At 38.3% G+C, this 23,626-nt stretch overlaps 1 protein-coding gene across 1 annotated transcript in view; it reads left to right on the plus strand.

Annotated features, from left to right (window-relative positions):
- Nucleotides 1-23,626, plus strand: part of LOC131591634 (F-BAR domain only protein 2-like) — a 354,200-nt gene that overhangs the window by 303,755 nt on the left and 26,819 nt on the right. Inside the window, exons 11-16 of the mRNA XM_058862533.1 lie at nt 8,688-8,712; nt 14,056-14,110; nt 19,314-19,504; nt 20,476-20,500; nt 21,210-21,252; nt 21,904-21,983. Coding sequence (XP_058718516.1) covers nt 8,688-8,712; nt 14,056-14,110; nt 19,314-19,504; nt 20,476-20,500; nt 21,210-21,252; nt 21,904-21,983 — 419 coding nt within the window. The remainder of the gene's footprint in view (nt 1-8,687; nt 8,713-14,055; nt 14,111-19,313; nt 19,505-20,475; nt 20,501-21,209; nt 21,253-21,903; nt 21,984-23,626) is intronic.

The raw sequence follows: 23,626 nt of genomic DNA on the forward strand, positions 1-23,626 counted from the left end.
TTATACCCTAAAGCAGTACAGGATCTGAAAAATATAAAAGCTAAATCCTAAGGCATCAGAAGGAGGAGCCTTCTTCCTAGTACAGGCAGTGGTCAGCTTCCAGCCTTCATATTCAACAGACCTTTAACTTAATGCTTGTCAGGGTTCTGAGCCCACCTGCATCTACACTGCAAAGGGATGTTGAGACTCCTGAGATTGTACTGTCTCTGACCTATCAATCTCTCACTCATTCTCATGGATGCTGCATAGCCTGTTCACTTCTTCCTGTAGTTCCTTCATCTGGTGACACAGCTCATCAACAGCAACATACCTTCTGCAGATGGAATGATTGTCAGCCCCAGCCTCACAAAGAGACATCAGGCACTCCCAGCAATCTGAGACCTGGAGAGCTACATTTACTATCAGGTCTGTCTGGGTTGGTGCCTTTGACACAGCTGGTGCAGGGAGTCCTGCTACAGGGGAATGAGCTCTGTGACATGTCAAAACCACACCTGAGGGAGCATACACTAGTAAGATTGGGGATGAAAAGATCTCTTTGTGCCCTTCTTCACCAATTACTCCATGGGCTGCAGGGGCACAGCTGCTTTGCCATGGTCTTCACCACAACCTGCAAGGGAATCTCTGCTCCGGCACCCATGTTGCCTTTTTCCCAACCTGGAAATGTATCACACTATATTAGGAACAGCGATAAGCATGACACTGACTGTCTTAGCTTCATTGTCCAAGAGAGCAAAGTTTATTATTCTTAATCTTCTTTTATACACATGTTCCAGATGGTCCAAAAGCTAAAACTCTCATTGGTCATTAAAGCAACCCATCACCAGCATTGGTCAAGTGGAACATCACCCATTGACTGTTTTCCTAAACACCACCTGCAAAGATTGTTGTCCTTTACCAAGGACTGTTTGGATTCTTTCTTATGCTTTCTCAGGCCAGAGTGAGAAGCCTGTGTGACTTAGTTTCACACAGGCTCTATTCTCCCTGCCTGCTTTCAGCATCCATAGAAATGAAACTCAAGATAATTTTAGTAAGGAGGTAATATAAAAGAGGATCTTTAGTGAAGGCCTTCAGGGGCACTCATGGAAAGATGTCCACAAAAGCCCATCCCTACAGGGATGAGTACATTTTTATAGATTTTAGGAAATTAGCATAATTGATAAAAAGCACCAATTAGGAAGACAAGTGGTGATGCAATTCCTCCCCAGGTCAAGCCCCTTCTCTGGAGTTCCTCCTTCAGCACTAGTTGTACTATGCCCATGAAAATGCATCTTGAAGAGTTGTTCTTGGCCTTGGCTCACAGGAAGAACCAAGATAGTATGGAGCCTTTTACCTCCCGGGGCTTGAAGCGCTAGAATTTGTTTTGTCTTTCTGCCTACGGAAAGGCCATAGAAAAGTACTGGGAAAACTAGCTACTAATACAATAGGTGACAGAGTTACAAATATATGTGTGAAGAATACAGAGAACATACAAAAGAAAAAAAGACAAAACCCAAATGACATCACCTGAAGCACCTCCTCCCCCTCCTCCACTGACCTCGGTGTCTGCAAAGTTTCTTCTCTCACATATTCTCACTCTTCTTTCCCAGCTACAGTTGCTGTTGCACATTTTTTTCCCTCTTCTTAAATATGTTTCCCAAGGCACTGCCACTGTTGCTTATGGGCTTGACCTTGGACAGCAGCAGGTCTGTCTTGGAGTTGGCTGACATTGGCTCTGTTTGACATGGGGGCAGCTTCTTGTGTCTTCTCAAAGAAGCCACCCTTGTAGCCCCTCCACTATCAAAACCTTGCTACACAAACCCAATTTATCCAGATATACCCTTTGTCATATTCACTCTCTTAGATGGATTGGTAGCATGCTTTGTATGTGTAATTATGGTTACTGTATATCAGTGTATTTTGTTCATAATTTTTAAATGAGTTTTCTCAGCAGAAGTATTTAACAGAAAATAGCTTTCAATTTAATAGCAATAACAGCAATATAGAAATATTGTCAGTATACATCACATATGTTCTTTGTTAATTTTTTCCTTTAAACGAGGCTCAGTTTTTAATATAGTGCTGGAATTAATGACCTGAGAACTTGAAAATGCTAATTATTTTTCCATACAAAGTGCCTTATAGCTTGCTTTCTTTTGGTGTTTTGTTTTAATAGCGATATCCTTCTAAGCAATTGCTTTATCTTCTCTCTGTCATAATGCCATTAGGCACCAATTTGTTATTTTTTTGTCATTCCTCTCTATTTCTGTTCTTTCTGTGATTTAATCCTTCCCCCACCCTCTCTTCTGAACTTTATTATGCCGAAGTAAATATTGATATAGTGTGATTTTAATGAGTAGTAATTTGAAAATACTATTCTGTTACAAATAGTTATTTTTTCTGATGATGATGAGTTAGTTTAGCATGTTTCAATTAAAATGTTGAAAATATTTGATGATATTCACATTTTAAATAGTTTTAATTCCCTTTTTAAAAGTAATCCATTCTCTGAAAAGTTATTTACTACACTTTTGGGATTAAAACTTGTTGCTGTGGATGCTAACTCTGAAACAGAGAGCATGTGAAACTGCAGGCCACATAGCTTTCTCAGTCTTGCCTGAGAAAGCTGCCTAGGAATTCATAAGGAGGATTTAAAACAATCCTCAGAGACAGAAAACAGCCTTGCAGGTGCTGTTTGTCTGTTCCTTGTTTTCTTTGCAGGAGAAGGTCGGGGGTGGTGTGCCCCACTGACCAATGATGATGATGTAGTAGTTTGCTAACCAATAAGAGTTTCCTTTCTGTACTTTCCACGTATCGGTCTATAAAAAAGACCTGAAGTAATAAACTGAGAGAAATTCTCCTGATCGACTCCAAGAGAGTCTGTGTCGTTCATTCTCGCCGATCCTAATAGAGCAACATGTTGCGATATCAAATAGCTGCAAAAAATGCATTCAATCATTTGCCATTTGTTTTTTTGCATTTACTTAATTGCAAAGTAGTGATTTTGATAGCATTGAATGCTGTTGTAGGATTGAATTCTGTAGCTTCCAGCTTTTCTTTTCCTACTGTTGAGGGTTAGGTGGGAATTTTTACCCATTATGTGCTGGGACAACCTAACTACCGGCACTTAGGGGTGCTCACAAAGGACAAAGAGTGGCCGAGCCCAGGGTGGCGGGGAAGGGGGCAGAAAAAGGAGGGTGGGGACAGTTTTTAGCGGGCTTTTTTCCTCGGCTTCGGGGAAGGACTTTCCTGCGCTGGGTCGCGGAGCTGCTTCTTCTCCTTCTCCCCTCTTTGTTGGTGGCCTCGCACCCTCTGTCCTGCCAGGCATCGCCGTGGAGCTGCTGATACACCTCATCCACCAGCCCAGGATCTCAGCTCATCCCTGCTGATCCACCTCATCCACCAGCCCAGGATCTCAGCTCGTCCCTGCTGTCCCAGCCGACTGTTTTCCTCGGAGCCCTGCAGGAGCACCAGGACTGACTGCCCGAGGGGTTTGTGAAAACAAAGCCTCTCCTCCATCCCGTCTCAGCCGAGAAAGCTGTCCCGGGGTCCCTGTTTCTGTTATCTTGTTATTGCTGTAGTTATTGTTTGTTTGTTTGCCTGGTTATACTAGTAAAGAACTGTTATTCCTATCCCCAAATCTCTGCCTGAAAGCCCCCTTGATTTCAAAATTATAATAATTCGGAGGGAGGGGGTCTACATTCTTTCATCCCAAGGGAGGCTCCTGCTCTCCCTAGCAGACACCTGTCTTCTAGAACCAAGACACCTACAGAAATTGTATTTTGCTACCACATGGGCTATTACTCAAGTTAATCCGATGACATGTTATTAGCCAGCTTGCAAACCAGGCATCTCTTTCCAGCCATTCTTTGGCAGATGATGAAATGTAATTTGACCCCAGTAAAGATTCAGGGCTCTTAATAGCTTTCTGGAGACAGTAAGGGCCAAGAAGCTCCAAATTAACTCTTCCCAGGTGTATCATTCCATGTGCTATCCTTATTCAGAGATCATGTTTTTCCTTGATCTATAACAGAAAATGGTCACTGAGGGCTGAAAAATGGCTTATATACTCTATACTATATGAAACACTTTGTACTTCTGTATGCTTGTCCATTGGATCTGAATAGTTTTCTAAATGCAGTCTTTTCCCAAAGAAATTTTATTTAATGTTGAAAGATAATATGGATGTCTCTTTCTAGAAGAAATTTTGTTTTTCATGGCATAAAATCAATCAGAAGAAATAAATCAGCGCAGTCAATCTGAAATGGGAAAATTGTTTGACTTGCTTTCAGCAAGTTGGACTGAAACTTGTTTTATATTATTTGTTTTTATATTTATACACAATGAAAAAATGAATAGATGCTGAGGTCAGAAAGAATTAAGTAGGACTGCATGATATTGACCTTCTATGTAACACATGCCATAGGCTTTTACAGAGATTCTTGCATTAACCCATAACTTCTAATTTAACTAGAACATCACATTTTAATGTAGGGGTTTTGAATAATAGAGAATCCATTATGTGCTTAAGTAATATATTATGATAGTTATTTATGACATCAAAAAAAATTTATTGCTAGCCTAAATTTTGTCTGATTTTATTTTCAACTGATGATCTTGTTAGAAGCTGTACATGATAGAATTCCATATCATCAGAAAATTCTCTGCACATAAATGTCAAGTTCTTTCTTAATCTCCTTTTAAATTAGACTGTAAGCTTGTTTAGTTTGTGTAGGGCAGGCTTTCCACACCTAGAAAAACTCTAATGTTTTGTAGGCTTTTCAGTTTATCAATACAGGTTTTTAAAGTGTGGACTTACATTGATGTCTCTAGTAATGGTTTTACACAGGGAAATACTATACACAATGTATTCTATCATATATTGCTCTACAGGTTCAATCAAGGATTTAACTTCTTTTTCTAATCACTGCTTTGCATGATTTGGTTGTTTTAGTTTTTAACAACAATCCTTAAATTCCCTTATAGAGTCCCCATTTTCTGTAATATGTTACCTTATAGTAGAAACATGACATAGTTTTGTAATCTTAAAAGATCATGCATCTAGCAGTGTAAAAGCATCTTCATATTGTTTCAATCCGCTCCCAGGGGACCCCTCTGTCCTACCCCCTGTGGTAAGAGCCCAGCTCTTCACGGAACACGGGCAGGGGAGAGGTCCTGGAGTGGATACAACACGGACTGAAAGTATCTAGACACAGGAGGCCCAAACTTGCACGGAATAATCCTGGTTTTATTGTCTGTCGTCCATCTGGGGCAAGAAAGAGACCGAAATGCCTTGGGTCTTATCTCTTATACTAGTGGGCGGGGGTGATCGGGGGATACAGGGAAGTTAACAGCCAATGGGAAGGGGGAAGGGATAAGGTTCTCAGGTAGGAACTAACATTGCACAGACTGAGGGTGGGTTTTACCCTTGGGATTATACCAAGATTTTTAGATGCACTACAACATCATATAAAAACTGATATCCCCATTTTCCACTTCAATAGCATTTGCAGACTATTGAGATTTGCTTTGTATCTTGAGAATAGTTCCTGTGAGGTGTTGTCAGTCATCTGAATGATACTAGATCTGTCATTACTTTTTGAGATGCATCACTAATTTTTAAAATTTTCATTATGAATTGAATTGCTTTGATTGTTGTTTGCCTCTCATCTTTCATATTTCTTAACTGTCGCTAAAGGACACAGAATGATTCACACGAACACGTTTCAGTGGTATGACAGGAAAAAGAAGTCACTTTATTTTCTGACTCCAGTATTTATCGATTCTCGACAATGACCAGGGATTGGATAGCTAAGTTACCACCTTCCCAATCACACTGGTCATGCAAAACGTCCATCAAAAGGCGTTTCTTAGAAGGAATGTGTAAACAACTTATGTTTACAGTTACTTTCCTGGGAAAGTAACTAAAACTATGAAAACAATCAGAAGGTTTAGTTTTCAGGGCAACACTTAACTGTCATGGACTTCAGGCCATCTTGTTTGAGTATAGATGCTTTTTAAAAACAGATGCCATAACATCTGTTTGCTATACAGTTGGAGAGAAATCTAATATGCTGTCTCTTTGTTCTGTAAAATAGCTTTTAAAATAGCTGTTACTATCACTGTGAATTCAGCTTAGCCAGCAGAGGGAGATAAGACATAAATCAGTTAGAAACTTGGTCACACTTGTTCTCTTTTGCGTGTGTCTGTTCAGGGGAGACAAGATCCTTCATCTCACTGTCAGTTTCTTAACAGTCTGTACTGAATTATGTAATAATGTTTTCATGTTAGCAAGTTTTCATAATGTATTTGTTCTGGTTTAGGGCAAATTTAGGAGAAAACCTCCAGTGGGGCTTCCCCCCCCCCCCCCCCCCCCCGGGAAGCAAACCCACGTGCCACGTGGCCCTTTTCCCCCACTCCTCAACCGGTTCGGGAAGAGATTCCTCTGAGAGAAGTGGAAAAAACCTGTTTATTTCACAGGCACAGTACCACCCAGCACAAAAATGAATGATATCAAGTTACAAAACCTCTCGCCCTTCCGAAAAGATGACAAACTTCAGAGGGTCTCTTTCCTGTGGGTGTTCGCTCTGTTATCAGTCCCTCTGGCGCTAGAAAATGCCGCTGCCCAGGCTGAGCTCCAGGTAGTCCACGGGTGCAAGCTCCCGGTGCTCTCCTGAGTCTCCAGTCTAAAGCAGGTTCGATTTGTTTCAGAAAAAGGGAAAGAAAACAGTCCAGGAAGACCTCTCTGCTCCGGCTAGTTGGAAAGCCAAGGCGATCTGTGTCTTGTTGTCTGTCTGTGCTGTAGTCAAAACTCTCGATGCGGGGGGAGCAAGTACAGTCTCTGATAACAGACTCGGTGCTTCTTTTCCACTCACTTTTAGTCTCAGATGGAATTTTAAGAATATAAAACCTGTCTCTGGGTTAGGTGGACGAATGGGGATACAATTTAACATCATAATCAACCCAGGACACATATATATTTTAAAAGACACTGTAGTTTTTACATTTAACTCATTTAGCCTTGCAGAAAAGGTGATTTAGTGTGCTTCAATTTTGATTTTTTCTTTCTGTTATTTTTTAATAAGTTCACAAGATTTTCAATTTGACTGTATAAAACCCCTGCTGTTCAATTACACTCAGACTTACGGTTTTAATTTTCAGGGTGCAGATTAGAGAGAACCTGTATTCTACTCAAGCATTTCCATGTACTATAAGTGTAATTGGTTCTGTTTTTTGCATACATCAGTGAAAGATTCTGCATCATTAATTGTTTAAAATATTATTGCTTAAATTCAAGTTAGCAGAAAAATACAACACCTCTGAATAATGTGCTTGTATTCACTGCCTTTCTGCTGAGAAAAATTTTTTCAAGTGTTTTCAAAAAGAGTGTTCTGTTATTTTTCCAGCATTTTCTGGTGCTTGAGTGCAACTGTGCTTGGAAAACTCAAAACAATTAGGGCTATTCTCAAAGGGATTCAGATCTTCTTTCTTTTGGATTTTAATTCTCAGTTTAAGAACTGGTTATTGTCCAAAATGTCTTGCAATTGGGTGTGGACTATTTCATTAGGATTGGTGACTTATTTATTATGCACATCATCCCTAGAAACCAGACTTTTAAAGTATATTTATCCAAAATAAAGTGTGATAATATGGACTTCCTTCAATTATTTTTTTTTTCAGTATGATGTGATTTGTGGTTTTCATCATTTACTATAACTTTTTCTTCTGCAGTGTTTTTTAGCTTAAACTTTCAGCTTCTTTAATTAAATGTCATTCAGTTGAATGTGGGAACCTCTTGAGATTTAACCAGCCAAGTGTAAGGTGCTGCACCTGGGTCAAAAACTCCCAGTGTCAATACAGACTAAGGGATGAACAGATCAAGAGCAGCCCTGCCAAGAAAGACTTGGTGGTGCTGGTGGATGAGAAAGTGGACATGAGCCCGCAATGTGCGCTTGCAGCCCAGAAAGGCAATCATATCCTGGGCTACATCCAAAACAGCATGGGCAGCAGGTTGAGGGAGGGGATTCTGCACCTCTGCTTTGGTGAGACCCCACCTGGAGTGCTGCATCTAGCTCTGGGGTTCCCAGCACAGGAAGGACATTGACCTGTTGAAGCAAGCCCATAGGAGGTCACCAAGATGATTAGAAAGATGGATCATCTCTCCTATGAAGAAAGGCTGAGAGTGGTGGGATTGTTCAGCCTGGAGAAGGCATCAGGGTAACCTAATTGCAGCCTTTCTGCACTTGATGGGAGCTTATAAAAAGGAGGGAGAGGCACTTTTTGCAAGTGCAGATAGTGACAGGACAAGGAGGAATGGCTTTAAATTGAAAAAGGGTAGGTTTTGATTTGATATTAGGAAGAAATTCTTTACTGTGCAGGGGGTGAGACACTGGCACAATTTGCCTAGAGAAGTTGTGGCTGCCCCATCCCTGGAAATGTTCAAGGCCGGGTTGGATGGGGCTCTTAGCAACCTGGTCTACTGGAACTTGTCCCTGCCCATGGGAGGGGGGTTGGAACCAGATGATCTTTAAAGTCCCTTCCAACCCAAACCATTCTGTGATTCTGTGTTAACAAAAATTTTACCAGAGTTTGAAAGGTAAATGGGTCAAATGCAATAGTTCAAATGACATGAAATTATTAAAATAAGTTACAAGAGCTATATGACTGAAATAATTTGTGCATTTTATAATTGTTTTTTGTTTTTTTTATAGGGTGTGTCCAGATACAGACTCAGTTGTAAGTAGACTTATTTCCAACACAAATGTGTATGGTAGCATTGTCAAGCACTACAATCTGTTTTAACTTGACATATACAGGACAGAGGATTTAATATTTAAATAGTATAGTTGAAGTGTTTATTTTGTTCAGAACAAAACAGTATATACAAATATGCATCAAAAATACATTTATATTTCTTAACAATCTTATGTTTTAAACAAGGTGTTTTTTCTGCAAATATTTGCTTCTTTGTTTTGCAAATTAATAGTTTAAATTGCTTGACTAATCAATTTTAAGTAAGAAAAAGGTTCAGCAAACCCAGCTTTGCATCATCATGTTCCTCTGCTTACAACTGTCTCTTTGGAGAACCCTTCTAATAATGGGGTTCTGCGTGATTGCTGGCAATAGTGTGTAGGAATATATGTTTTTAAATATGGCTTTAAATGCAGTATCTGAGTGCACTTTATTCATGGTCTGTTTTTCATTTGTCTCAGTTTGATTTATGATGAGTATAAGAATTTTATTTATTAAATTCAAATAAGTGACAGTTGCAAATGAAATTCATGTGTTAATGCTTTTTTATTTCCTTAACTGAGCATTTTCTTTTTAATAGCTATGGTAGGGAAAAATTTAAAGAATTATTTATGTCCTTTTGTGGACTGATTTGGTTTTCAGTTCTTTTAATTAGATGTCAATTACGTTAAATAATTTAGGTTTACAAGCTCACCTGTTTTGTGGATATTTTTCTTTGCATTTAATATCTGGGAGTTTTACTACCTAATATTAAAACTTATTTTGAGAAACTTGGTTTCCATTCTTCTAAATAAGGAAAACTAAGTTTCATCACATAACTCTATGTGCATGAACAGCCTTATAGGCATCTTTTGAGGGAGTGATTTTATCCTATACAAAGTCATCTTGACAAAGAACACATTAATTAGGTATGTTTAAAATAAAGTAACTTTAGAATCATCCCTAACATTATCAGTTTTTTCACAGAAATAATGTCTTTTGACTGTTCAGGTTGAGTCATTGGAGTGAAACATACCCAGATTTGATGTGCAGTGTTTATTTTCTTCCTTGATTATTTTGGTGTCTACATTTTAAAAAATGTTCAACAAATTCAACTATAAATGTCTAACATTCTTTCTGACTGCATGAGGCATACCATATGATAATTTGTTTTGTCTAGATGTAATTTATATATGGTTGAAAAAAGACGTTCTAGATCCTCTAGAAAATCATCTTCTAGAAGGTCTCATTTCAAATGCTTTTCATTTTTCTTGTCCTTTAACTTAAGATTTCCATTCTGTTGAATTTTTCAGTCTTAATGTAGCATGGTTTTGGTGTGGGTCCTTCCATCGTTTTTTGGATGCTAGATGGAACAGAGCAAGGAAACTGAATCAAAGTATTGACTGAAACTCTAAAAAATAAGTTTTGGGAATAGAATGTTCAGTCCTCATGCTTTTTGCATAGGCAGTTTTACTTTGTTTATTATGTCCTTATGTTTTATTTCTTAAAAAAATATTCACCCAGATTTTTTTTAGAACATACAAATTCAAAGACAGAGTTATCAACCCTACAGATTTTATATATATTTAGAACTATATAATAACTTAATCAATAATGTGTTGTATTACATCTGCATACATAGGGAAAACTGCAGGGCTTATTTTATATTTAATTGCTTGATAGAATGTCTGAGAATGTGAAACCTTTGGAGGAAGTCCACCTTTACAGTGACTTCTAGAGAGTTCAAGTCACATCCATATTTAGCTTATTTTTACTACAAATACTACTGTATTGGTTTGAAAAGACAGGTGTCTGCTAAGGAATGCAGAAACCTACCTTGAAATGGAAAAAATGTAAACCATCCCCCCCCCTCTGAATTATTATAATCTTGAAATCAAAGGACTCTCAGGCAAAGATATGGGAATAAGAATAACAATTCTTTACTAGGAAAATTAAAATAAAAATGTAGTAGTACAAAAAATACCACCACTGACAGTCAGAATACCACCTGACACCCTGTTGGTCAGGGTGGTGGTAGCAGTCTGATTAAATGGTGGCTGCAGTCCTCCTGGAGTGACAGATGTGGTTCTGTTGAAGCAATGATCCTGTAGGAGGGTGTATTTTTCCTCTGAGCATCCGGTGGTGTACATGGGTCCAGTCTTTCCTCTGGGAATCCAGTGGAGAAAGGCTGCCTGTAGTGTTCCAAGTCTCTGATTATATCCAGGTTGGAATGCTTGGCTCCTCCCCCTAGGTGGAGCATCTCACAATGGATGATGTAATTTTATCAGTCATGCAGTGAGATTCAATGACCCATTAACAGAAGATATCCCCCTGGAGGGAGGATAGGTCATGGAAGAGATAAAGAACACTGCCCCACCTGGTTTTAACAGATGGTAACCATACTTTTGGTTACATCTTGCATTGCAACCCAAGATAACTACAAATACCATGTTTGGGTAGGGGGCTAGACCTTCATCCCAAACCATATTAATAACTACTTCTTACAGAAACACAAAATTTGCAAAGATCATCTCATCTTGAAGTTCAAAATTACATGTATATACAAGAAGATTGTGGACTTATTTTCTCCATTCAGCACAGTAGGTTGTAGTGAGTTGATGTTGGCCAATTGTCAGGCACCCACCAGAGCTGCTCTGTCACTCCCCTCCATAGCCAGACAGGGGAGAGAAAATATAATGAAGGGTTCATGGGTTGAGATAAGGACTAGGAGACATCACTCATCAAATACTGTCATGGGCAAAACAGGTTTTAATTAGAGATATTAATTGAATTTATTACTAACAAATTCACGGCAGAATAATGAAAAGTAAAATAAAACCTTAAAAACATCATCCCCCCATCCCTCCCTCCTTCCCAGCTCTACCTCCTCCCACCAATGGCGCAGGGAGACAAGGAGTGGGGGTTACGGTCAGTTCATCACCTGTGGCTTCTCCCGCTGCTCAGGGATAGGAGTCCTTCCCCTGCTGCACCATGGGGTCCCTCCCATGGGAGACAGTTATCTGTGAACTTCTCTGTCATGAGTCCATCTCACTAGCAACAGCTCTTTGTGAACTGCTGCAACCTGAGTCCATCCCATGGGCAACAGTCATCCTGAAACTGCTACAGTGTGAATCACTTCCACAGGGTGCAGTCCTTCAAGGACAGGCTGCTCCAGCAAGGACTCCTTACTCCACAGGCTTCCCATGGGATCACAGCCTTCTCTCAGGCATCTACCTGCTCTGGCATGGGGCTCCTTCATGGGCTGCAGGTGGATCTCTGCATCCCCCATGGACCTCCATGGGCTGCAGGAGGATAGACTGCTTCATCATGGTCATCACCATGGGATGCAGAGGAATCCAAGCTTCTCACAGAAGCCACCCCTATAGCCCACCCCACTATCAAAACCTGGCTATGCAAACCCAAAACATAGGCAAATCAGGTCTTATCTGTATTATGTGCTTGGTCCTTAAAAGATGCACTGTGATCCACCATATAATATGGTTCTGTCTTTGTAGGAGTGTGAAGAAAGGAGTAAGAATTAGTCAAGTAAATGTATATGCCTTCATTAATATGAGATTTGTGTTTATGTATCTCACCTGAAGGGCTGTGTCTTCTATTGCTGTTACAAAATGTAGATTTGCAAATAAAATTTTAATGTTTCAGGAAGCAGAACAGTTCAACTGTTCAAAATATTGAAAATAATATTTTTAAATTACTACTTAACTTGTTTAATAAGATTTTAAAGTACAATTTTACTTGTATGTGACAATTTATTGTTGCCATCATTACAAAGGTACATTAAGTATTTCTTCTACTCTTTGCCATTTTTATAAGAAATTTATAACTAGAGAAATTTCGAAGACATCTGAGGGTTTCTTCATAATAAACTTACTCTAGCATCTCAGCAGTTCATATAGACTAACTATGCATGCAAAATCATGAAGTCATGAGCGGTATTTTATTTTTCTGTTCTGAATGGGAAAAGTATCTGTGAAACCAAGTATACCCCTTTATAAATAATATACAAAAGTGTGAGGTTTTGCACATTTTTGAAATTTAGATGATCATATTGGAGACTTGTTTCTTTCTGTCCCAAAGCATTTTTATCAAATTAAGTGCTTAGCTAAGAGTTCAAAATTATTTTAAACATAATTCTCTTCCGTTAATATTTAATTGCCTGCAAGAACTGAAAAACTGAACTAGTTTGAAGTTCCCAGGTGCTTATTAGCTTTAAAAGTCCAGGACAGTGCTGGAGATGTGCAAACAAAAACTTTGGAACCTGATTTTGAGCACTTGTATTTAAAAGTTCATCCATGCCTTTTAATTAATGCAGATATTCTTTGCTAAAGCAACACTACAGCCTTGCTGTCTTTTCAAGAGGGAGAGAGGAAGTTGCAACCTGTATAACCTGGAATGTTTTTATTCACTTATTAAAGTACTGACTAGTATTTAGAATAGGTTATGCTCCTGCACCATCAGATCCTTAGTGACTTAGCTAAAAGAATTAGAAGTAGAAATTGGGAAAATATTTGGAGCTAAGAGTATTGTAGGCTTGTTAGCATTCAGGAACACATAATCACAGAATGATTATATGAAGGTGTCTTATTAGGAGCTCTGGGTGTCAGGGGTACACATACCCAAATCTGACCCGACTTGGTTTTGAGCTGAACATGTTTTTATACTCTATCGTTATATAACTTACATATTAATTATTAAACTTACATTGTTCTATTGTATGCATTGGTTTTACCCAAGCATGAATTTCTCGTGATCCCCTCTCAACCCCCTAACATTGTTCCTCATGTTCTTTAAACAATAATTATATCTAATCACATCTAACAATTGTATCATTTATCATATACTGATTACACAGGTGCAGTTTCCCATGACCTTTAGCAAGCACAAAACCTAACATTTCCCAGGGCCTACTTTTCCCAGGGCTTACCAAGCCTAACTTTCTTTCTAAGTCCCTGAATTTTCTATGATTTTAAAACCTTTTAATATCAGGCTTATTTAACACTCATTTTTAAAGTTAAAATGCATCTGGTGATTTCTGGCCTATTTGATAGAATACCAGTAAAAGCAGACACATTCAAACTTGCCAGTTTTCATAGGAAATTTGGAAATTGTTTTGTTGCACTGTGTTCCTGAGATATCTGTCACACTTCTTCTGAACTATAGAGCATAACTTGAGAAAATTGTAATAATTATTAATGCATAACAGTGATTTTTATGAGGTATTATAATAAAATTTTTATTTGTCAATGATATAAAATTCAGATTGATGTAGGAACAGCATTTAGTTTAAGTTATTTCTCAATACCATCATTTTTGTTGGGTTTTTTTTAGAATAGTCCTGATGTAGACGATGAAGGATACAGCATTAAACCTGAAGCATCACAGGATATCCTTTTTCCTATTATTGTGCCAAGTTATTTCCTGTTATTACAATTATTTGGGGAGGGGAAGTACTCATTAAAGTGTTAAGTAAAGGAAGATGAATGACATGCTTATGTTGCAAGCTTGTAGGCTTATTTTCAAACCATATGCCAAATGCACAAAAGGTTGTCTAGTTTAGATTTTATGTGTGCAAATGTTAAAGGCTAAATCAGATGTCTGAGGAACTTTAAGAGAACTTTTGTCTGACAGTAAAAAAATCTGCAACAAAAAGTTTAAGGTAACCATGCAGATCTTTTTCCATGAAAAGCTTTCAGAGAGTGTGTAAAGTACAGCTTGTTAACTCTTTTAAGCATATTGAATGGCTTTTTGTTGTATATCTGTGCCTTTCCCACTTTTTAATAACACTGTTAAAAAGACTGGAAAGTCCAGCAGTCTAGAAATAGAATTTCGGTTAATAATGAAGTATCATGCCATTTCTAATTGGTGCTTATAGCTTTTATTGTATTTTTAATGATAAAACAGATTTTTGTTATGAGTATTTTTTAATGGATTTCCCCTTTTTTTCTTTCATCAGAAACCGAGGGAATCTCTCCTTAAGAGCTAGGAAGAACTGTTGACAATCTAAGCAAACCTAATATGTTAGCAAGGTAGCTAATTTTTGGAAGTGTATTCACTGATTTTTCAGGGGACTACAGATAAAATAAAAATTAAACATACATTTTGCAATTACTTTAAATTGTGAAAACTTTTAACCAGTTGAGAGCACCTTAAAGTGGGCCACTCCATCATCATAGCTTCTCTGTTCTCATCACCTTTGCCAAAATACCTCTGTTGCCCCCAGTGAAGGTTCCTGTACTGATAAAAATAATTCATGTTATATCTTATTTGCATAATTGGTATAAAAGCAAAAAATCTATTATCTAGTTCTGGAGGGGTGTATTATTTCATGTTTTGTATTTTTTACGAAATGGAGGCAGGAGTGAATAACAGTCATGCTTTTTAAGTGATTCACCTGAATTTCCTTTTATCCAGTATCCTTTTTGTCATGAAGCAATGGAAAAGGCCATAGATCTACTGAAAAAGCTCAGTGGTTTGGAATTCCTGTCAGCTAGGTAGTACTTCAGCTTCTGAAAATCTTGAACAGATTCACAGTCATCAGTTTTCTTCCTCTTTTCCTGCCTTAGCCTCCAAGAGTGGATATTTATTATTTTGATGGGAAGTTGTTGTTTTTGAGGGGTTTTTGAGGGACAGAACTCTTGAGGGTCTCCACCTTTGAGGGTGGAGTTCAGGGTCAGGGACCACTAGAAACACAACAAGGGAGAAACCCCCAGGGACTCAAACCCAATCAGAACTCCTGGGCCGCCCTTCACAAGGGGTTTGGGGTAGGACAACTTCATCCAGGGCTCACATGCCCATTCCCCAACACAGGGGGTCAAAATTCACACACATGGTTTACAGCTATTCCTCTCCTTTCACAATGCTTATCTGAAACTAACTCTTTGCTTCCCTGAGGCACTTCACAACAGGAAGTCTTGAGATGATTTGTTGGAAGACATTATTTTACCGTAATGGTAGTCAGTTTTAATAAGGCCAGTCTTAAGTGTTGAAAAAACATTCATCCTAAAAATTGCTGACTGACCTTTCAGTTCATGGCATTCAGGTCTAAATTAATTTTTATCAGTAACTGTTTAATAGACTTAATACCTCAGTGGCCAGCTCATGCCACCTTATAAGACCCACCTGATTTGTAGGAAATTAATACTGAAACTCAGTAATAGCTTTCACAAGGCAAGAAATTTTCTTGTGAAATGAAAAATCATTTGTCTTTTAAAATTTGCTTTTCCTGTTGTGATCCATGTTGTGAAGCAGAGAGCCTGTAAGATGAAGACATTTGACTTTTTCCTCACCACATCTCAGGGTTTCTTTCAGTTGAATTACATTTTGAATGTCTTTAGGGTTCAGGGATTTAATCTTTGTCAAGGAGCATTTTCAAGAGATTTCATTCAAATGGGTGGCATATTTCCAAGTGAAAATAACTTAAGTGAGGTATAGAATATGTATGCTTCCACTAGGTGGCAAGATACTTCTCTTTCAGCAGAAGAAAAATTTTGATTTGTTTCTTGTCAAAACAGCTGCACAATTTAAGAGTTAGCATAGGCCTTTCAGAGCTTTTGTTGAGTGCAGTTGCTGTCCATATAAAGAACCAAGGTTAAATTCATCTGTATATTTTGCTTATTTTGAGGGCTGTGTTGTCATTCTGATTCATTTTTTTGCAAGGATGACAGTGCTTTAAGTGACTGATGTGATTTAGTTTACCGTGCATCCTTCCATGTAACTGGCATCCTTTGTTGCAAAATTTTCACTTCTTCTGTGTCGTGGTTTTAAAGCACTAGCTAAAAAAATCACTAGAAAACTTACTCATTTCTTGCTGTGAGATATGGATTAGGAGAAGGGCAAAACAGGCTTAAAAGGAATAAAGTTTATTAACAAAACTACAATAATAAGAAACCAAAATAAAACCTCCAGAAACCCTTCTTCCTCACCACCCAACCATTCCCTTGTCTAACTGACAACATAGAGACAAAACCTAGTGGTTAAAGCAGTCCCAACTTTGCTATAGTTTTTTCATCAGTCTTTGTAGAGAAAAGGAGTCTTCTTTTGCCATTTTATGGAGTTCTCCACAAGAAAATCGTTTTCTCATGGCTTTTCATTCCCCTGATGACAGCTGCCCGGAAACTGCCATCAGGCCTTTCTTCCATTTCACACCACTCTGAGGTGTGTTCATGGACCATGAACTCAAGGGGTGTTATTTTAAAGATGAGTTATTCAAAGGCAAAGGTTCACTTCATTTGTCTCTGTGATCATCTCTGGGAACAGAGGTTTTCTCTTCTTTTTTTCTGGGGGCCACGAGTCTTCAGCAACTCTCACTTCTCTTTCACTGTTCCAGCATCTCATGGGATCACAGCTACTTCACCATCTGCTCAGCTTCATCAATGGATACCTTTGTTCAGATCTATACTTTGAAATACTTAATTCCTCCCAAAATACTCTTTCATGAGTTAAAGGAGTTTTTCAGAACATTATTGTCTATTTCCATGGCTTTAACAAAAGAATATTTCAGCTTATTAGAGCATCTCCTCATTCTCTTCCCATCCAAGGCTTGATTCCTTCCCTCACTGACTTTGATAGTTTATGTTGTCTCTTTACATGTTGATCACTCTCTCTTCCCCTCTCTCTGGAAAAAGGATTAAATCTGCAGGTCTCATCTGGGTAGTGAAAGGGTTAGAATCTGGCTCAAACTGCAGCAGGTATTCATGGTATCGGATTTCAGCTCAGCAGTGCCTATCGCGGAGGCCCCCCTGGGAAAAACTTCAGCCACCTTGCTGGAACAGGAACTGGAGGCTTCCCAGGAGGGCCGCAGCAGAGCTCAACCCCAGCCCAGGAGAAGGTGGGAAATTCCCGCAGGCTCCATCCTCCGCCCGGGAGCTGCAGCAGGCCGAGCTCAGCCCCCGCCAGGCCACATGGCTTGGGGGGGGGGGGGAGGGGGGATGGGACAGGAGCCAGCTGGAGTTCTGTTACCTTTCAAAGCCGGAAAACCAAGAGACCAGAAATTCCAGGGCTTAGGTCTTAAAAGGTGGTATTCACAGGGTTGATCTCACTTTTTCAATGGTCAAAACTACTGTCAATTCTCAGAAATGGCCAGCTATTGGCCAGGAGAAAAAGAGAAAAAAACTCCCATCAGCCTCTCTCAAAGCCTTCACTTCCGTGGTTTTTTTACTTTTTTTCTTAAATGCCAAACCATCATACTCTGCAAAAAAGGGCAAGTAATAGTGGCTGCTGCTTCCTCTACTGCTATGCTTGGTACAAGTACCATGACGTGCTGGTTATTAACACCATCAGGAAATTAAATTCCAAATAAGCCACCCTCCTACCTCTTCCGGTAAGGGAGGGACAAAAAGAGATTATGGGTTGAAATCACAATTTATTAAAAGCACAAAGTAATTGAACAAAACATGCACAATAACAACAGCAATATTAATAGTGAAAGTATATGAAAAAGAGAAGGTGTTTTACCCACAAAAAGGTATTGACCACCTGGAACAGAAAAGGAGTATGGTGGACTCTCTCTGTAGTATGCGTCCATGTAGTTTCCCCAGACAAAGGCATTATGGCAACCGTTCCTGCAGGCTGTGCTGCATGGTCACCAGGAAACAACATTAGCTTCCCCAGCTAATGTTTCCCCTCCCCTAGCCTGAAAACAACAAAAAACAAGGACAAAGAAACACCCTGGAAGCTAGGTTGTCCAAGTAGGGGTTGTGCAGCTGCTCCACTGAGCTCAGTCCTTCACAACTGTTTGTGCTACCACCTCTAACTCTCGGTCGTGCTGTGGGGGGAAAAATGGACATGCTGGGGTAACGTCTCCACGCTGTCCCTGACCCACTGGGCTCAGCTGCGCCTCTGAGCTGTCCCTTCAGCACCAGAACTGGGAGTGGAGCTGTCGCCTCTCCTCAGCACCACATCCGGCAAAAGCATCCTGGTAGAACAGATGGGGGGACTGGCAGGCCATGGAGGATGGAATCTGTAGGTTCAATGCTGACAGTCCCTCCTCTGGAGCGAGAAAAGCAAGATGGAATACTTCCGCTTATATGTCTCAGCTTTTCCTGCGGAAACCAAGCCCACAGTGATGTTGTAGATGGTGTAGAATAACAGCTTGATCACACCCACACAGCACTAAACTGCCCTCCTCTCTGTAACAAGAATCGATGGGCATTTCATTGCTAATGAGAAAGGCTAGGACTTTTCCTCACTTGGTTTAAAAGGATTTCTACAATGCATACATTTTTCATGTATGCGTTAGGATTCTTCATTGAATCTTGGAAATCATAAATTAAACATACAGAAGTGTTGCTACTGTAGAATAGTTTATCATGATACTTTCAAATATATAGTCGTTCAGTTAGATAATATTGTGTCTTGGGTAACAGAAAACAGTCATGAAAATTAATGGAATGTAAAAACTAAATTTTAACTCTGAGTTGTGTATTTTGAACAGTGGATATAATTGAAGTGTCTATAGAAGTGCACAAAGAGCTTAGGCAGCATTGTTTATCTGTGGTGTTTACTTCATATGACCATTTTGTAGAGAGTAATTGTGAAACATAGCAGAGAGATGAATTTGAAGTATTTCTACCTTAACTGAGAAAAACATACAAAAAAGAACCATTTCTATTCATCCAGTGATTCTGACTCTGAAGAAGGTGAACCCAGGAGGTTCCATGTAGAAATAAAACCTGTCCAATCAAAAAATAGTTCTCAGTATACCATACCTTCCTTGGATGAATTAAAAGTATCTATAGGGAACATCGCTCTTTCTTCAGCAATATCTGTAAGTAATTTTGTTCCTTGTATTTTTAATGAGAAGAAAAGTGTCAAGGAATCATTAGCGTTACATATATTTTACTGTTCAGAATTTATTCTAGAATCAAGTTCAATGATTTTTTTCTTGCGCACTAGGTCATCTTTGATATGCTTTATTGCAATTTCATGCTAAGTAATTCCTCCTTCTCAGATTTTAACTTTACTTTGAGTCTTGAGAGTGCTTAGTCCTTGCCCTTCTGCTGTTGCCATCTCAAGACATTTGAATACATATGCAGTTAGCTGAGCATGGCTTTTAACATAGTTTACTAATTCATATTCAGTAATATACAAACCTTAAAACCAGATCATATAATGTGGATACAAATAACTTTTACAGTGCAGCTTTATTGTATGTATTCTGTCAAACCACAGAATGATCCTTTATACTGTGGGATGATATTGCAAATAGTGTTAAAGTATGCTAGTACAGTAATCGCATCACAATATAGATGGCTCTGATTTTAATGAAAATAATATTCATATTAAAATACTAATAATTATTTTTGTCTTTCCCCCCCTACACACATTTTGAAAACAGAAACACAGTTCTGTAAGTAAAGAATGGCTTTTTATTCACATTTTTAGATTAAAACCAAGTGTAATATGTGAGAAAGTTATTGGGAAAACCTTAGGAATATTTCTATGTTTACCTTTCAGGCATACTATGTGATATAAAAGCTGTTTAATTTTACTGGCCCAGCCTGTCAAAGGGTTTAGTCATACTGTTGCCTTTGTCACCTCTTCAGTCTTCATTCCTGCCTTTTGTGTGTGGTGGGTATGCACTAGCTGCTCTGTCCTGGCTTGTATTCTGGTCTTCTGCAAGCTCCAAAATGGTCTGCCTGGCATTCAAAGCAAAATAACACATGGAAAGTTGAGTTGAAATAAGAACCCTGGGGCTATTAAGTGTTTTATTTGAGAGTTAGTAAAATAATTTATTCTTTTCTGTTTCAGGCACAAAGTAATCGAAATGCATCTAGTAAGTGTGAATATTTAACTTTTAGTCTATTTACATTAGTTTTTTTAACATGGCATGAAAACATTTTTTTTATTACTGAAGAAATAAACTTATTAACTATTTGTATTTTAAGTAGAAAAAATTCTATTGTCAGTTCTAGGTACCTTCATGATATTTGGTTTTGAACAATTCACAATAAATTCACTGGACAAAATAAGTTATTTGGTCAAAATTTCAAAGCAGCTAGTAGAAGCCAGCCAAAGACCTCTTATTTTGTTTTGTATACTCAGCTGTTCCTTGTTCTGGGAAACAGATGAGTCTGTCTGTGACAGTGATGACAAGCAAGTCCAAGAGCCAAAGTGTGTTATGGGGGAATATCCATAGAAATTACTCTTGTGTAAGTTGTTAAAACCATTCAATCTGCCCATGTTTAGTATCATCCACAAAGTATGGCCATGAAGATAGAGGACTGAGCATTAATCTCTAGTGTTTTTCTCAGTGGGAAACCAAGCCAGGTTTCCTGAAGAATAATATTGATGTAAACAGTATAATTTAAGGAAGAAATTTCAAGTGACCAGCACTTCTTCCTGAAATGCATTGCTCTATTTAGTCCTCTCCTTTTAGAAGGTATTTCAGGAGCATCTGAAATGATATTATCAGAGATAGTATAAATAGTGAAGCTGGAAGATTTGTATTTTAGAGTGGTGATAATGCTGTGTCTTTTCCTTAGGTGAAGAGCTAACAAAATCAAAGCTTTCACCTCCAGCTAATGAGTAAGTTCAACTTTTAAAATTATATCAAGTGTCATTTTGGGGGAATTTTGTCTTATTTTGATCTAAGACTCTGAGACTCATTGGAAATATCAGTTGACTGCTATTTTAAGCCAGGCGCTTATTGCATTGTAAGAGTTAATGAGTAACTGTGTAACAATGATTTCTATCCATTCTTTTTCCCCTTCTGTTTGCTTCATTCTTATCTGTCTCAATTGATAATTATAATTATGTGACTACAAAATATTTGTTTTGCTTAAAATTTCAGGTTATAAATAAGATGGATTTAGTTTCCATCATATTTATACTGTTCCACTGTAAAGTGTTTAAGATTACAAGTCCCAAATTTGGATAGGTCTATATACATTGCTCATATATGTATATACTGAAACAAACTGATTTGTAGATGTATGCCTTGTTGAAAATGAAAATAATTTACTGACATTATGAAATATATCCACATACAAACTCCCACCAATTATCAGTTGAAATAGTTTCCTTATGTGCAAATCAGTTCCTTGACCTACAATTTGTAAGTACTTTTAATTTTTGAATGCAAAGACCAACTAATACAGAATATGAACTACCAAAGTTGTAATTGTATTTTTATGAATATATACATCTTTCATTAATATTCTAATTGTAACACTATAGAAAGGGAAACAGTGACCTTCTGGCATGGGATCCACTCTTTAGCAGTTCTCCCAAATATTCTTCAGCCTCATCGTCCTCAGGTAAAATATTTGATAGTAGAAAATGTTTTCTGCATATTCTGTGGGATGTTCTGTTGCTTTTTTAGTCATTGCAAGGAGATGTGCTTTGACTGTTGAAATTAAATAATTTTTGTAAAGCAGTATCCTATGTCATGAATAAACACAACTTGGAGTGCAGTATGCCAGGTGTTCAAGCTAGGGAGCAAGGGGGAAGAGGGAACGCTAGAAACCTTAGAAAAATTCTATCTTCCATTTGTCTTTTTTTTCTCTCATTCTCTCATTACAAAAAATGATCATCATCTATGCTGGAGGAAGAATAGAATCCTATTTTTACAATTTGGTAAATTAAGTGGAGGTTGTCACAGCACCTGAGATGCTGAATTGGCACTGTGAATAGGGATGGGTTTCTTCTTTCCAGAAAAGCCTGTTGACCTATGCAGCACAAAGCCACTGTGGAGCTTTGCTGTGATGAACTAGTTTCCTGTAGGAAACCATGAATCTGTTTGGAGGTGTGTGTGGGAGAAAAATGGCAGGACTGAGTCTGTAATTAAGGGGGAGTTCCTGGCACCACCTGAGAATAGGTGTATTAGGAGGAAGAGGGTGGGCTGAGGAGTATGGGAGGTGGAGGGGAAGGGGCTGAAACTCTGTGTGAATTTTGGGTGCAGGTTTTTGGAGTATATTAGTGTGGGCAGGATACTGGCAGGCTTTCCTGAAATTTGGTCTTGAAGGGGGGGGAGTTTATAGAAACAGGAAATATTGATTTTTACATTCAAAAGACAGTAAGGGAGAGGGAAGCAAATACCATGTAAGCGGCTACATGTGTTGAAGAGACTGAGCAGGACATGTTGAGAAACTAGCTAAGAAAGGAGGAGATACTGAAACAAAAACAGATAGTGCTATGTTAGAACCTGCTTACTAAAATTATTCAATTAAATTATTTATGTTGATTATCTCAGGGGATTTAAGGTGGAATCTACTATTTGCTAACAGTAGCAGACACTGTTTCATAGTTCTCTTCAGTCTGCCTACTGCATGTCTATTCTCCAATCCCTACTGTCTTAAGGTAGAGACTCTTGTCCTCACATGTGCATCAGAAAGGAAGTGGTCACTGTTTCTTTTAGCTGGGTATTCATTTTCCAAAAATTATTATAGATTCTCTGTTCACAGTCATGGCTTTCTGTTTTCATCTCTACCTGCTCATACAGATTGAAGAAGAGTGAGAAGGAATACATGTATCAATAGGAGAATTATATTCAACTAGTGCTAATTCTTCTTGGCTTTAGTAACGTCCTCTTAATAGCAACCAACATTGCTATGTAACCGTTAGGGTTTTAAGTGCAACTTATTCCTCCACTTCATATTCCTTAAAAGTTATGTTCTATAACAAATATACCTTATGGAATTTGTTAGATTGTGTCTTCCTCATTTAGGTATTCGGATAAGATTATTGGCTTCTCGATCCACATTTGTTACATATTTAAGGATAAATATGTTTATATATATATATATAATAGTAATACCAATTGTTCTCAGGGTACCCACCACCTGAGCTGAAAGATAGGGATGGGGAGCAGAATGAAGCTTCCATAATCTACAGGGAAATGGTCAGTGACCTGCTACACCAATTAGACACACACAAGTCTATGAGGCAGGATGAGATCCAC

The sequence above is a fragment of the Poecile atricapillus genome, chromosome W (genome assembly GCF_030490865.1).
Source record: "Poecile atricapillus isolate bPoeAtr1 chromosome W, bPoeAtr1.hap1, whole genome shotgun sequence".
Taxonomy (NCBI): Eukaryota; Metazoa; Chordata; class Aves; order Passeriformes; family Paridae; genus Poecile; species Poecile atricapillus.